Source organism: Xyrauchen texanus, chromosome 19 (genome assembly GCF_025860055.1).
Source record: "Xyrauchen texanus isolate HMW12.3.18 chromosome 19, RBS_HiC_50CHRs, whole genome shotgun sequence".
In the NCBI taxonomy this organism is placed as follows: Eukaryota; Metazoa; Chordata; class Actinopteri; order Cypriniformes; family Catostomidae; genus Xyrauchen; species Xyrauchen texanus.
Window position 1 is genome coordinate 8621405 of NC_068294.1, and position 13938 is coordinate 8635342.

The 13938-nt window shown below is 35.2% G+C and overlaps 1 protein-coding gene across 1 annotated transcript in view; it reads left to right on the plus strand.

The window, feature by feature from the left end:
* The window catches only part of col23a1a (collagen type XXIII alpha 1 chain a), a 227613-nt gene that overhangs the window by 176635 nt on the left and 37040 nt on the right, over positions 1-13938 (plus strand). Inside the window, exons 6-7 of the mRNA XM_052149329.1 lie at positions 10431-10457; positions 10865-10891. Of these exons, the coding sequence (XP_052005289.1) occupies positions 10431-10457; positions 10865-10891 (54 nt within the window). The remainder of the gene's footprint in view (positions 1-10430; positions 10458-10864; positions 10892-13938) is intronic.

A 13938-nucleotide genomic window follows, 5' to 3' on the forward strand; every position in this document is an offset into this window, starting at 1 on the left:
ACAAATGTATGCATACACCACAGTGTTTAGTAAGTAGAACTCTGGTTCTATAATCAAGTATAGCCTAAATTATTTTTAATTTGTGCTTAAAAAAAAAGTAAAAAACTTTTTGCCAATGAGGTAATAATAAAAACCAATGGAAAAACAAGACAAAAATACTGATTAAGAAAACTGATTTTTGCAGCGTAGTAGTCATCACCTGGTATGGCGGTGGTCTGGTGGCCTCTAGTGGCTTTCAGTAGAACACCAGATGTTTAGTGAGATAAGTAGCCTGCTGTTCTGGAACATGTCAAGTTGAACCTGGGGTCAGATTGTGGTTATTTAACTTTTAGTCATAAAGTGAATGAGACTTTATACCTTGTTTTGTCTGGTACCTAATTGAAGACTCATGAGATGTTTGGATAATGCTTGCTCACCTCATGGGGCATGAAGCATACATGAGGATAACAGAGAATACATTTGTCAGAGTTGTGAGTAAGTCTTACGGTGCATCTTCAGCAGCCAAAAATAGTGGAGATATTATTTATTACATTACCACTTCCTGCCTCTCTGCACACACTCCCTGTGTCTCTGTCCATTATCTCTCCTATGATTGCAGTAAATCACAGTGATGTTTGTACTAAACTGGCATGGCGTGTGTACTGTGAGATCACTCTGTAGATAACAGTCTATGCTAGGCTGGGTCACTCATGCCAGCAAATTAGTATGAGAGGAACTCTCATGGTTTTCCCAGATTCGTACGTCTGCCGGGAAAAGTCTGCTGCTAATTACAGACAGGTGTGTTTGCATGTGTGTAAGTGTATGTGTGTTTGTTTCTAAGCAAAGCACCTTATATGCAGTGGCCCACAAACGTATTTGAATACTTAAGCCACAATTAAAAGTGCACATTTGATGATATTGGCAAGAAAAGTGTTAGTTCCAAATGCTCTACCACTATTTGTACATAGATGCCCTTTTGTTTTCTAATGCAATTACATTCCTTCATTTTAAAGTGTGATTTAATTGTTTAATATATTTTTTTGGACCACTGTAGTAAAGATTAAGTTTTCTCTGTAGAATTTACAGTAAATACATATTCAAAAGGCCACCTAATGCTACACTGACATGTTGTTTGTTAGTGATAAAGCTCACTGATTTTGAATGGCAGAATATAAATCATGGGAGTGGATTGTATTTCCTAAGCTGGAGCGCGTCCATTGGCATCTGCAAAGCCTTTCTTGATCTGGATCCGAGCAACAGGTGCGCGTGTGAACTCAGCCAAAATCCACATACTTTACAGTTTACAGCACAATCTCAAAATGCTTTCGGGCAGCAACTGTGCAACGGCAGTGTGCTCTCCAGCAATAGGTTTCAATTAAACAAGTTCCATTTGCCTCTACCCAAAAATGTGTTTTTTCTTATCCTGTAAATTGGATGGATGTACAGTACAAGTCACTTTAACTTCAGTTGTAGATACAGAAATAAGTATCTACAACCCCCCCATCAACATTTAGCTCAATAAAATCTCTAGGCCTACATATATTTTTGAAATAGAAAATTAATAAATGATTAAGGCATTGTATACATTTTCAAAGACACTTTTAATGTGACCTCATAATAATAAAAAATCTGGTTAAAAAATCTGTCTTGTAGTTGAAGGAACACCTCAATATGTTTGAACAAGATGACGGGTAATGGAGGATTAATTGTGACATTTAGCAGACAAGGTATACAAATATGATTTACACTGATATGCTTACCCTGGACACAGATCTCCTGAGATCAGATCAGAAATGATGAAATAACTTCATAAGCCAAACAGCAAGTGTAAGCATAAAGTATGTAAGTGTGATAAAAAAAAAAAAAACCATATAAATTTGCTCATGTTCTGGGCTGCTCTCTCTCTCTCTCTCTCTCTCTCTCTCTCTCTCTAGGTGTGAGTGTGTGTGGTTACCTCACCATTGTTCTCATACACTCAGGTGGTGCCCACATGCTGTCCGTGCTCATTTGAGGCCGTGGTTTGATTAGCAGTGTGGTAAACAGACTGTATTACATGCAGACATGGCCAAAAACGAATCTCATGTGACCGTCATTGCCTTCTCTCATAAATCATTCTTTTGACTTTCCACAAAAGTTTTTCATTCTCTGATGTGATCTGAGCAGAGTAAATATGTTGAAGTTACTGATGAAAGGGAAGGAGAAAGATTCTTTTCTTTGTTCTTTTGGCCATTTAGAAAAAGTTTATTAGCTTATTATTAGCGGTGCTTGCTAAGATCAAGCATCACTGTTACTATTGCTCATACTTAGGGTTAAGGATTTCGTAAACATCCTGCACCATTTGTGCTAAGATCAAGAATGGTATATAAAATCATGTGGCTTGTTGTGGAGAGGTGTGCTACAGCCTAAGCAATTAGAATGAAAGATTTCAGATGATAAAACAAAAAAATCCCTCCAACTTTCATTAAAGGAGTCTTGTACTGATCTTAAAGTCAATATATACCATTTAAACACTTGAAACATTCTATGCACCAGAATATAATTTCTGAGACTTGGGCCAGTAAGCAATTGCCTAGAACAACCTGGCAAACTATTGTTTTTTTTACAGGCAAGCACCACTGTCAAATGTACAGTAGGTATATCATAATTCTTGCTTACAAAAATGAAAGCCAAACTCTGAAATAAGAAGGCTTTTTTTCTTAGTTTTAGTCCTTCTATTAAATCCAGGAACGTCTTTCTTGAGGGGCCAGGTTGAAAGAAATGTAACATATCACGAAGTATTCTCTGTGTATTTTAAGCATAAAGCAGTCCAATAAAATATATTCCCTTCTGAGAAGAAAGGAGAACAGAGAGAGATGGAGACTTCATGGACATTGGATCCAGATGAGATGTCTTCTCTCTCCTTGGAGCCCCACAGGATGAGATTGTGGTTTTGGGGGTTTCTTTCATGCAGAATAAGGAAACCCGAACTAAAGGGGGTCACACTGTATATGTTCCTGTCCGTTATCCTCTTCATTTTCTTATATTATAATCACTTTTTCCCCAGATGAACGAAAGACTAAGTAAACAAAGGAGAGAATTGTTCTTAGAAGGTGAAGTAAACACTAGTGCTACCAAAAGTAATTACAAAAATTTATCATATTAAAAATTATATATATATATATATAAATTATATGTAATAAATATAATAATAAGTGTTTTAATGTAAAAAAGAAAAAGAAAAGATAAAAAGAGTCTAATAATCTCTAATAACTAGAGTCTAATAATCTCATTAATGGTTTAATATTTTTTTATTTAAATCATTTTTGTCATCTTTGACAGCATGGACATCATGCATAGTGCTGGATTTCAAAAATATTATTATGGTTTAAGTGGGTAGATTATTTGTTCTGTTACCAAAGCTTTTAGTGGCTTATAACTGGATATGAAAGGAAATTTCAGTGCTGTGCCGTCCAACACAAATATGATCCAAATATGATTAAGTAGGTGAAGACAGCCAGGAACTGTGAAAGATTCTTTTAGAATTAGAATGGGACTGAACATTTAAGACTTTATTTGACGTGAAGGGCCCATTGATACAATCCCAACAGATTTCCAGCACTGCACCATTGAGCCCACCAAGAAGTCAAATTTTAGCAGGAATGCTTTTGTAGGCATGAACTCAAAGCGTTTCGATTACCCTGTGATGAATTTGCAATTTATAGCAGACTTGAAATCTTTAACGCTGGCAATGGGCAACAGACAAAAAAGTCATTATTTCATTTTTTCGAGGGTTTACTGGTAATCCGAATCCTCTTTTTCACTCCTTCACTCAAACTTGCACTTTGTGGTTAAATATATGTGGTAAATCTGTGCTACTTGGACATTTTTGTTTCTAGTGTTCCCTCCTCGGAATGTTGGTGGTACAACAAAATGAAATGTTCAGTATTTACCTCGATTTAATAATTATATATATATTGTTTTTTTTTTCTTAGTTTGACCATTTAATATATTTTGCTTAAAAGGCATGAAAAGGAAAAGCAGGTTTAGGAGTCACGGATATATTTTAGTTTATTCATGGTTGCCTCCTCTCTTCAGTGGGTCGTTAACTCAGTTGTGATAGTTCATGTGTGGAATCCTTATGGACCTGCAGGTGTGAAACAAGTAACAGACAGTATGGAAATTTGAAGGATAAGTTTTACTCAGAATTAAAATTTAAGCAAAATTGGGTTTTGGTAAGGTCCATTTTAGATGATAATTATCAATTCATATTTACAAACGGTTCATTAATGAGGCCCATTTTTGGTAGACAAATTAAATAATCTGCTTTGAAACCATATATATGATATGCTTGTGAGCTCAAAAAGGTTGACAAAATTCACTTTTTGCAGGTACATATTTAAAATTTAACATCTTTCTCTCATCAACAAATGGACCAAAAATAAAGATATATGGATAGATTTATCTTGCACTACACAGTTTTTTGTCCACAGATTATCAGCACAATAACAACATTTTTAGTAATATCACCATAAGACCAATATCTTCAGAAATATTAGCACAAGACTGATATCTTCAGTAATATCGGCACAAGACTGATCTTCAGTAATATCAGCACAAACCGATATTGTCAGTAATATCAGCACAAGACCAATATCTTCGCTAATATCAGTACAAAACAATATATACTGTAATATCAGTACAAGACCAATGTTTTTAGGAAGAGTGACATCTTCAGCAATTTCAGCATAATACCAATGTTTTCCATAATATCTGCAAAAGAACAATATTTTTAATAATATCAGAACAAGACTGATACCTTTATTAATATCAGCACAAGACCAATATCTGCAGTAATATTAGCACAAGACTGATATCTCCAGTAATATCTGACAAACCGATATCTTCAGTAATATCAGCACAAGACCAATATCTTCAGTAATATTAGCACAAGACTTATATCTCCAGTAATATCTGCACAAACCAATATCTTCAGTAATAGCAGCACAAGACCAATATCTTCACTAATATCAGCACAAAACAATCTATACAGTAATATCGGCACAAGACCAATATATTTAGGAATATCAGCACAAGACCAATATCTGCAGTAATATTAGCACAAGACTGATATCTCCAGTAATATCTGACAAACCGATATCTTCAGTAATATCAGCACAAGACCAATATCTTCAGTAATATCAGCACAAGACCTAATGTTTAGTAATATTGGCACATGAGTTAAATCTTCAGTAATATCAGCATAAGATCAATGTTTTCCATAATATCAGCACAAGAACAATATTTTAAAAAATATCAGCACAAGACTGATATATTCAGTAATATAAGCACAAGGCCCAATGTTTAGTAATATTGGCACATGAGTTATATCTTCAGTAATATCAGCACAAGAACAATATTTTTAGTAATATTATCACAAGACCGAAATCTTCAGTAACATCAGCACAAGACGGATATCTTCAGTAATGTCTACACAAGACCAATAATTTTTGTAATATCAATGCAAGAGCGATATCTTCAGCAATTTCAGCATAAGACCAATGTTTTCTATAATATCAGCACAAGAACAATATTTAAAAAAATATCAGCACAAGACTGATATCTTCATTAATATAAGCACAAGACCTATTGTTTAGTAATATTGGCACATGAGTTATATCTTCAGTAATATCAGCACAAGAACAATATTTTTTAATAATATCAGCACAAACTGATAGCTTTAGTAATATCAGCACAAGACCAAAATCTTAAGTAATTTTCGCACAAGACCTATATTTTTAGGAATATCAGCACAAAACTGATATATTCAGTAATATCAGCGCAAGACTTATATTTTCCGTAACATTAACACAAGACCGATATTTTTCATAATATTAGCACAAGACGGATATCTTCAGTAATATCAGCACAAGACGGATATCTTCAATAATGTCAGCGCAAGACTGATATCGTCAGTAATATTAGCACAAGACCGATATTTTCAGTAATATTGGCACAATACCTATATTTTTTGAAATATCAGCACAAGACTGATATCTACAATCTATGGCTGCAGAGGTCTTATATGGCTGTGTAGTTACTGGTAGCCTGAACATCTGAGGAATACAACCTTTAATCTCCCCATGATAATGATGGATTATTCGAATACAAATAAAGGAGTCTTTGGCCTTGAGGGTCATCAACAAACTGCGAGACCCTGCAATGGTGGCCAATGGGCCTCTTGATCACAATGATGAACTTTAAGGGTCTGAGACCCAAGCACCAGTGGTCATAAATCAGAGGAAACGTTCAGGCTAATTCATCCATTTCAGTTCAAGGAAGTCCGCTGGCACTGACCTGTGTGTCCACATGGTGTCAACTCACCATGAGGAGTTACCACATAAACACTCCCAGATGTACTGATTAGAGCTTCTAGCACATCCTTCAAATAATCTCACATACCCTTCGCTCTGTCCTTAACATACTTCTGGGAATGCTTAAGACCAGAGATTGTTTATTATCCACAATGGCCTTTTCCATCTTTTGTCTGTTTATTAAAAGGCAAAAGTTAAGTGGTATTTATTTTAGCCCAGGATGTTCCATTACTTTTTTCATTTTATTATAATAAATGAAAATTCTGTTTGCAAACAACAGTTTCTATATAGTTTGAGAGAGTTTCTCCCATTTGAGAGTTTCACTTCTTAGTTTTTCTGAAAGGTATAGTTCAAACCAAAATGAAAATGTTTGTTTACTCACTCTCATGTGATTAAAACCTCATTGAGATTCTACTGTATCTTCCATGGAATACAAAAAGAAGTTATGTATAGCAGAAGGTTCAAGCTGGTCTTTTCCACAATGAAGGTGAATGGCAAAATTTAAGTTTCAGTCTGTAACTCACATAAATCACTTTAGAAGATTTGGAATATAATGCACAGGTCATATGGACTAATTTTATGAATGTATTGTTTTTATATTATTTATTATTTATTTAAAACAGAAGTCCTGGAACATGTCTCTCTTGTATTTTATCTGTTCAAACTTTACAATAGAGCTTATGCTGCATTTTGCTACATCACATTATATCACATTTCAACTCTAACAATGAAAGAAAAAAATGTGAATAAACTCATAAGATACATCTTTGATGTGAGGTTGTCACTCAAGGGCTGATTACCGGTTAGGAACCTGGGATTGTACAGATATATGTTTCAAATGTCAAAGGTCATTACCATTATGGTGGCCTCACAAACTCTACAGTCTACACAGATTTATGTGTTTTTTCAGTGACACTGCTTTTTAGAGCAGACTAGGAGCGACACTTTTATATAGCTTTCTGAACCAAGTAAATCCTAAAAGGTAATTTATGGCATGACTTGATCTAAGCCAGTCCTCATAGAGTCCCTACAAATTACTGAGCTACTCTATTTTATTAAAGTTGTGTCATGATGTAGTGCTATAGGATCCATTTGCATAAGCAAGTCTTTCACATGTAAAATAGTCTTGATTTTTGCACACAAGGCTCAGCAAAAACTTTAACATTATTTAAATGTATTTAAATCATATTTAAACATTTACTTTCTTACACATCTATGTTCTTATTGTGATCGATTCATTGGTGCATGCTATTCATTATATTCATCAAAATGTAATAACTTTTTCCACCTCTGAAACAGTTTTCCTTTTTGGCTGATCTTACCAAGACTGTGAGAGCTTTTGGTTAACATGAACCAATATTATTTAGGCATTGTTTTAGGCTACTGTTATAGGTAATGCAGTGTTTCTAAAATCTTACAGTAATTTAATGCCCCTTAACATCATTGTAATAAAGATTAAGAAAATAAAAGCAAATAGCAATAGGTTTGAAAAAGAAGCGTTACCACTGGATGCTCTCAAGTTCTCAAGTGAGAACTTGACCTTCAGCCTGCACGTTCTGGTCAAAAAGCCTCCTCAAAAGTGGGTTACAATCTATTTAAAATATTGTACATCACATCACAGAAAAGTGAACATTAAAATGTATTGCGAATGCCAATTCTTGTTGACTTTAAATCATGTAAATCTGTAAATCATAGTTTCCTCTTCACTGGCCAGTAACAGAAACAGTAGGGTAGAGGTTGCATAGACTAGTCGATTATATCTAATGTAGTTGACACTGTTAGCCTGAAGTCGACTAGGCACTGTCCATGTCATTTACAAATGCTACTGTTGGAAATACAGTGGGTGGCGGATTTCCGAAACGTAGGATTGCAATGGAAGACTCGAAAGTTCTACCTGATTTTGTATGTTTAGGGGCTGGGTAATAGTTTCTCTGACAATCAGGAAGCGTTTTCCCGATTAATATTACTGAATCGTCCAATCAGTTATCGCTTTACTCATGAATATAAATGAATTTCCTTGCCACCCTATCTTTTGGAAACTCACCACCATAAAATGTTCCAAAAACGATGCCCAGGGAAAACAGGGTGTGCAAGAGCTGAAGCACAATAATGTGACATGTACCGTTGACAACCATTGCATTCATTTTTTTTTAGCTCTAAATTCATTTTTAGCCATGTGTTACATTTATAATGACTTAAATTACTGCGACTTTTATCAATGGATAAGGTAGGCCTGTTAATGTACCCAAATATTTGTCTTTAAGGGATAGTTGACCCAAAAATGAAAATTCTCTCATCATTTACTCACACTCATGCCATCCTAGATGTGTATGACTTTCTTTATTCAGCAGAACACAAACAAAGATTGTTAGAAAAATATCTCAGCTATGTTGGTCCATACAATGCAAAAGATTGCATTTTAAGGACCTACTGAGCTGAGATATTTTTCTGTATTTCTTCAAATGTGTTCTGCTGTAGAAAGAGTCATACCCAACTGGAATGGCATGATGGTAAATGATAAGAAAATCTTCATATTTGGGTGAACTCTTCCTTTAAAATATAGATGAAATCTGAAATTTGGTCATGATTCGATTTGACTATTTTTGAACAATTCCTAAACATTTGACAAAATATCCCGAAGACACATGTGCAAATAGAGGGACAATCCGCATTATTCTAGGCTATAATAGCCTGTAGTACAAATATATATATATACCAGGTTGTACATTCAACTGGCTTAAACATTGTTTTTTTTTTTGTTTTTTGGAAAACAAATAAATTAAACAGAGCGCTTTGGTTTAAGTGTGACTGCAAATAAAAACTGAAAAATAATGCTGATGTTACATTAATTATTTAGCCAATAAGAATAATGGATAACATGTCTGACTTGAAGCAAACTAACAAAACAGACAGTAAATAGACTACTAATCATAATAGACACTGCATATCATCTAACGAGAACATTTAGCTAATGAAACAATCATTTAAATAGAATCTGTCATGAATACTGGCTGATAAGTCTTATCTTTAAATCAAGCATGGACACAGAATTAACAACTTAATGGCATATGCCTATAAAACGTAAAGAACAAATAATAATCAACAGTAAAGAGCACAGTAGCCTACCTTTCCAAGTGTGTTCCCAAAATATTCCAAAATATGTGTAGGCCTACTATTGTGTTGCAGAAAAGAACAGCGAATAACTTGTTTTGCTTAAAGGATTAGTTCACCCAAAAATGAAAATTCTCTCATCATTCACATCAAGCCATCCCAGATGTGTATGACCTTCTTCTGCTGAACACAAACAAAAAAACACAAACAAAACACAAACACAATCAAAGGTTTGATGATGAATATCTCAGCCCTGTAGGGCCATACAATGCAAGTGAATTGTGACCAAAACTTTGAAACATAAAAGAAACATATTACATGTGACTCCAGTGGGTTAATCCATGTCTTCTGAAGCGATATGATATGTGTGAGTAAGAAACAGATCGATTTAAGTCCATTTTTACTAACATCTTGACATCAGCATTCTCCTTGGCAATCAGTTCAAGCTTGATCCATTAGGAATCAAGGCATTAGGAAGCGTAAAGCTTTAAATCATGATCGTGCCAACAACTAATGGGTTCAACTAGTCGGCTATTAAATATTTGTAAAAATCTCTCTTTGTAGGCCTGGGTTAGGATATGATTCATATTCTTTGGGAAAAGTTATTCTAGAGTACTTGATTGTCTGTTCTTGCATTTTAATCTTTTGATTCTGCTTTTAAACTGGGCTGTCTGACACTGTAAGTCCCTTTTTAATGACAAATGTCAGCTTAATGGCATGCAATAACATTTATCTTCATTTGAGCCACAGTGCAGGTTTATGTTCAAGTTTGTCTGCCTCCAATCTCCATCTCTTAAATGGAGGAATGACATCATAACCTGACATCATCATTTCAATGTATTTCTACATTCCCCTCCTGGTCTTCTTCATCTCTTGATTTATCCCTCATACTTCCTTTCACAGTCCATCTAGACTTACCTTTATTATGACAGGCTGGCTGCTAGACTCCCGCAGTTTAATCATCTGTTTTTCTCTTTTTCCACTGTGCAGGGTCCACTCGGTCTTGATGGCAAACCCGTGAGTACTCCACATCTTTAAAGAAATAAGTTAAAGATGTGTAGTGATATAATGGTTGTATTTAGACATAAAGGTTGAAAAGTTTACATTGATCTTCAGAGTCTCATTAATGTCAAATACCTGTAAAATTAAAGAAAAAACTAAAACATAATCATAATCAGCCATTTAGACCCAACTGCCATATAGCATGTGAATGGACATTTAATTACTATTATAATTTGTCCGATAAGGGAAGGATTTATTGGTGAATTTGAGACTTTTTTTAACTTTTTTAGTATGTAAAATATACAGTATAATATAAATAATAACATTTGTATGTATTCTGAATTGGCCACAAAGTATATTTTGCATTAAATTTATTACTTAAGATTCTTGTTGATTACTGATTTGTTGATGTTTATTTACAGGGTCCTCCTGGACCTAAAGGAAGCCAGGTAAATGCAGTTTCATATCTCTTCTTTGCAGTTTATATTTATCTTATATTGTCAGACAAGAGTCTGATGTTTACTGAATAAGGTAATTTTTAACTGCTTCATAGGTTTATGGAAGGTGACTTTCCAGTAGCTTTTACACACATCTGGCAGCTTTTAGTTCATACTGTGTAACTGATGGAGAGTAAACTCCTATATGTCTTCAGTTTTCTGGCCATTTATCACCTTTTATCACAAAGTAACGTTCAACTTGTACATCCATCCACAAATGAGATGGAAATAATGGATTACACACCAAAAAAATTATGTATCATTCTTAACTTGTGTTCGTTCACTGCCAAGGGAAGCCCATTTATGCATTGTAGCATAAACCACTTAATCTTCGAGGACTTTTGAAAGCAGACCACCTCCAAACATCATTTATCTGTTGCTTCCCGTGAAAGACAGTTGTTGAGTTGTTTTGACTCATTCAACTGAATTCAACTAAAACTCTCATTCAAGTGTGGTGTCTGCCTGATTTGGGTGCTAAACAGAGCATATAACTGCCATGCATCTCATAATGTGCCTTTTCTAAAATGCAATTAAATGTCAATCTAAAATGCCATCTACTGGGAAACTCCACCCGAAAACTATTTGACTTTCTTTTTGAGTCAAAAAACTCACTCAGACTGCTTTTCTTTTTCTTTATAAATGTAAAAAATGTAAACGTTTAAATGAACAGGCGTTGATACTTTTATTGACTCAATGGGTGGAGCATCTCTGTACAGCACTAATATTCTTTATATAATTATTTCAGTGTTGCCCTTTTGTCACTTCCTCACCCTAATAATGAATTAACATTCAGTTTGACACCGGCCTCAACTGCACATCAGCTTCACTAGCTTGGCCTGCACATTTCGTTTATTTCTAATGAACATGCCAGGTTGGGTGTTTTATACAGCCTGTTCTCATAGAATCATGTTACAATATCTACAATAGAATACATTTTACGTAGCTCATTCTTCATGTTGCAGCAGTTTCCTGGTGAAATGAACTCTAGAGGCATTACAGCAACAATGACTTTTATCACCTCAATATTAAAGACGTGATCAAGCGTGAAAACATTGCCTGATAGAGCTGATAGAGTGTTGCACTTGCAATGTAAAGGACCAGAATATGAGTCGTGAAGAGCATGCTAGTCGACTCGTGAGCCGAAAGTGTCAAAGAAGCACCATAAAATAATAAGTCACATTTGCTTTTTTTGGCACTATTGGTTAGGTTTAAGGTTTATGGTAGGGAGGAATGTTTTGTTGATTTAAATCAGGATTACAATGGCTTATTGTAAAGTGATTAGCTTTCATGGTAGCTAACCTCATAGAGTGTTACACGTGAGCCAAAAGTATCATAGAAGCTACTGGAAATTATGTGGTTGCTTCAGAAAATGTTTAGCTTTTTCCACATTCTCGGTTAGGTTTAGCCATTGGTTAAGGGATAGGATTTCTGTTTTGTTTACCTCTCATTTGCATTCATGACACTATCGGTTAGGTTTAGGTTTAGGTTTAGCCATTGGGTAAGGGAAATGATTTCTGTTTTGTTACCTCTCATTTCCATTTATGACACTATCGGTTAGGTTTAAGTATTGGTTTAGGATAAAGATGTCTGTGTTGTTTACCTCTCATTTGCATTCATGACACTATCGGTTAGGTTTAGGTTTAGCCATTGGGTAAGGGAAATGATTTCTGTTTTGTTACCTCTCATTTCCATTTATGACACTATCGGTTAGGTTTAAGTATTGGTTTAGGATAAAGATGTCTGTGTTGTTTACCTCTCATTTGCGTTCATGACACTATCGGTTAGGTTTAGACATTGGCTAAGGATAAGGATGTCTGTTTTGTTACCTCTCATTTGCATTCATGACACTATCGGTTAGGTTTAGGTTTAGGTGTTGGTTAAGGGTTAGGATGTCTGTTTTGTTTACTTCTCATTTGCGTTCATGACACTATCGGTTAGGTTTAGACATTGGCTAAGGATAAGGATGTCTGTTTTGTTACCTCTCATTTGCATTCATGACACTATCGGTTAGGTTTAGGTGTTGGTTAAGGGTTAGGATGTCTGTTTTGTTTACTTCTCATTTGTGTTCATGACACTTTCAGTTAGGTTTAGGTATAAAGATGCCGACGTTGTTTACCTCTCATTTGCTTGTAAAACATTATTGGTTGGGTTTAGGCTTTGGTTAAGGGTAAGAATGTCTGTTTTGTTTACCTATCATTTGTGTTCATGACACTATCGGTTAGGTTTTGGTGTTGGATAAGGAAAGGATATCCGTTATGTTTTCCTCTCATTTGCATTCATGACACTATCAGTTAGGTTTAGGCATTGGTTAAGGATGTCTGTTTTGTTTACCTCTCATTTGCGTTCTTGACACTAATGTAGGGTTACCAGATTCCTGCTTTTGGAAAATGGGACAGCCCACTCCCAGCAAAAATGTAATTGAAGTATCCTTACCTAGGCGCAGATCAATGCGAATAGAGGGTGGATCCACATCTGTAAATGTTGTCACTTTGTACTTTTCGCTGGCAGAAGTTTTTCTCAGTGTGCACTTGTCTTTCAAGAGTTCATTGTAAAATTTAGAGCAGTCCAAAATTACGATGTACAAAAAAGCATTGCCTTCATGAATGTTACACTGAATCGAGATTTATCCGTTGTACATGCTGTGCTCATTAATGAGAACACGCTCTCCACAGATACAGATGTCCCAGGGAGGCATAAAAACAAACTTCACAACCTTGGCTAAGACTCTGAAGTTGACAGTCTTGCTCTTCAGCTCACGAAAAATGTCTGTCCATCTATCAGATATGGCCATCTTGTTCACGTTCCACTCAGTGATGCGATGATTGACAATATTTTTCGCTCAAGCACACTCATCAAAGAGTGTGGTTTCGTCAATCAAACTGCGAGCAGGGATTCTGGTGTAGAACTATTTGAGGCTGCTCTGAAAGTCTTTCCACTCTGGGATGTCTCTCAGTAGGGCCCACTCAAGTTTTTCTGTGTTCTCCAACGAGCAGCTCCAA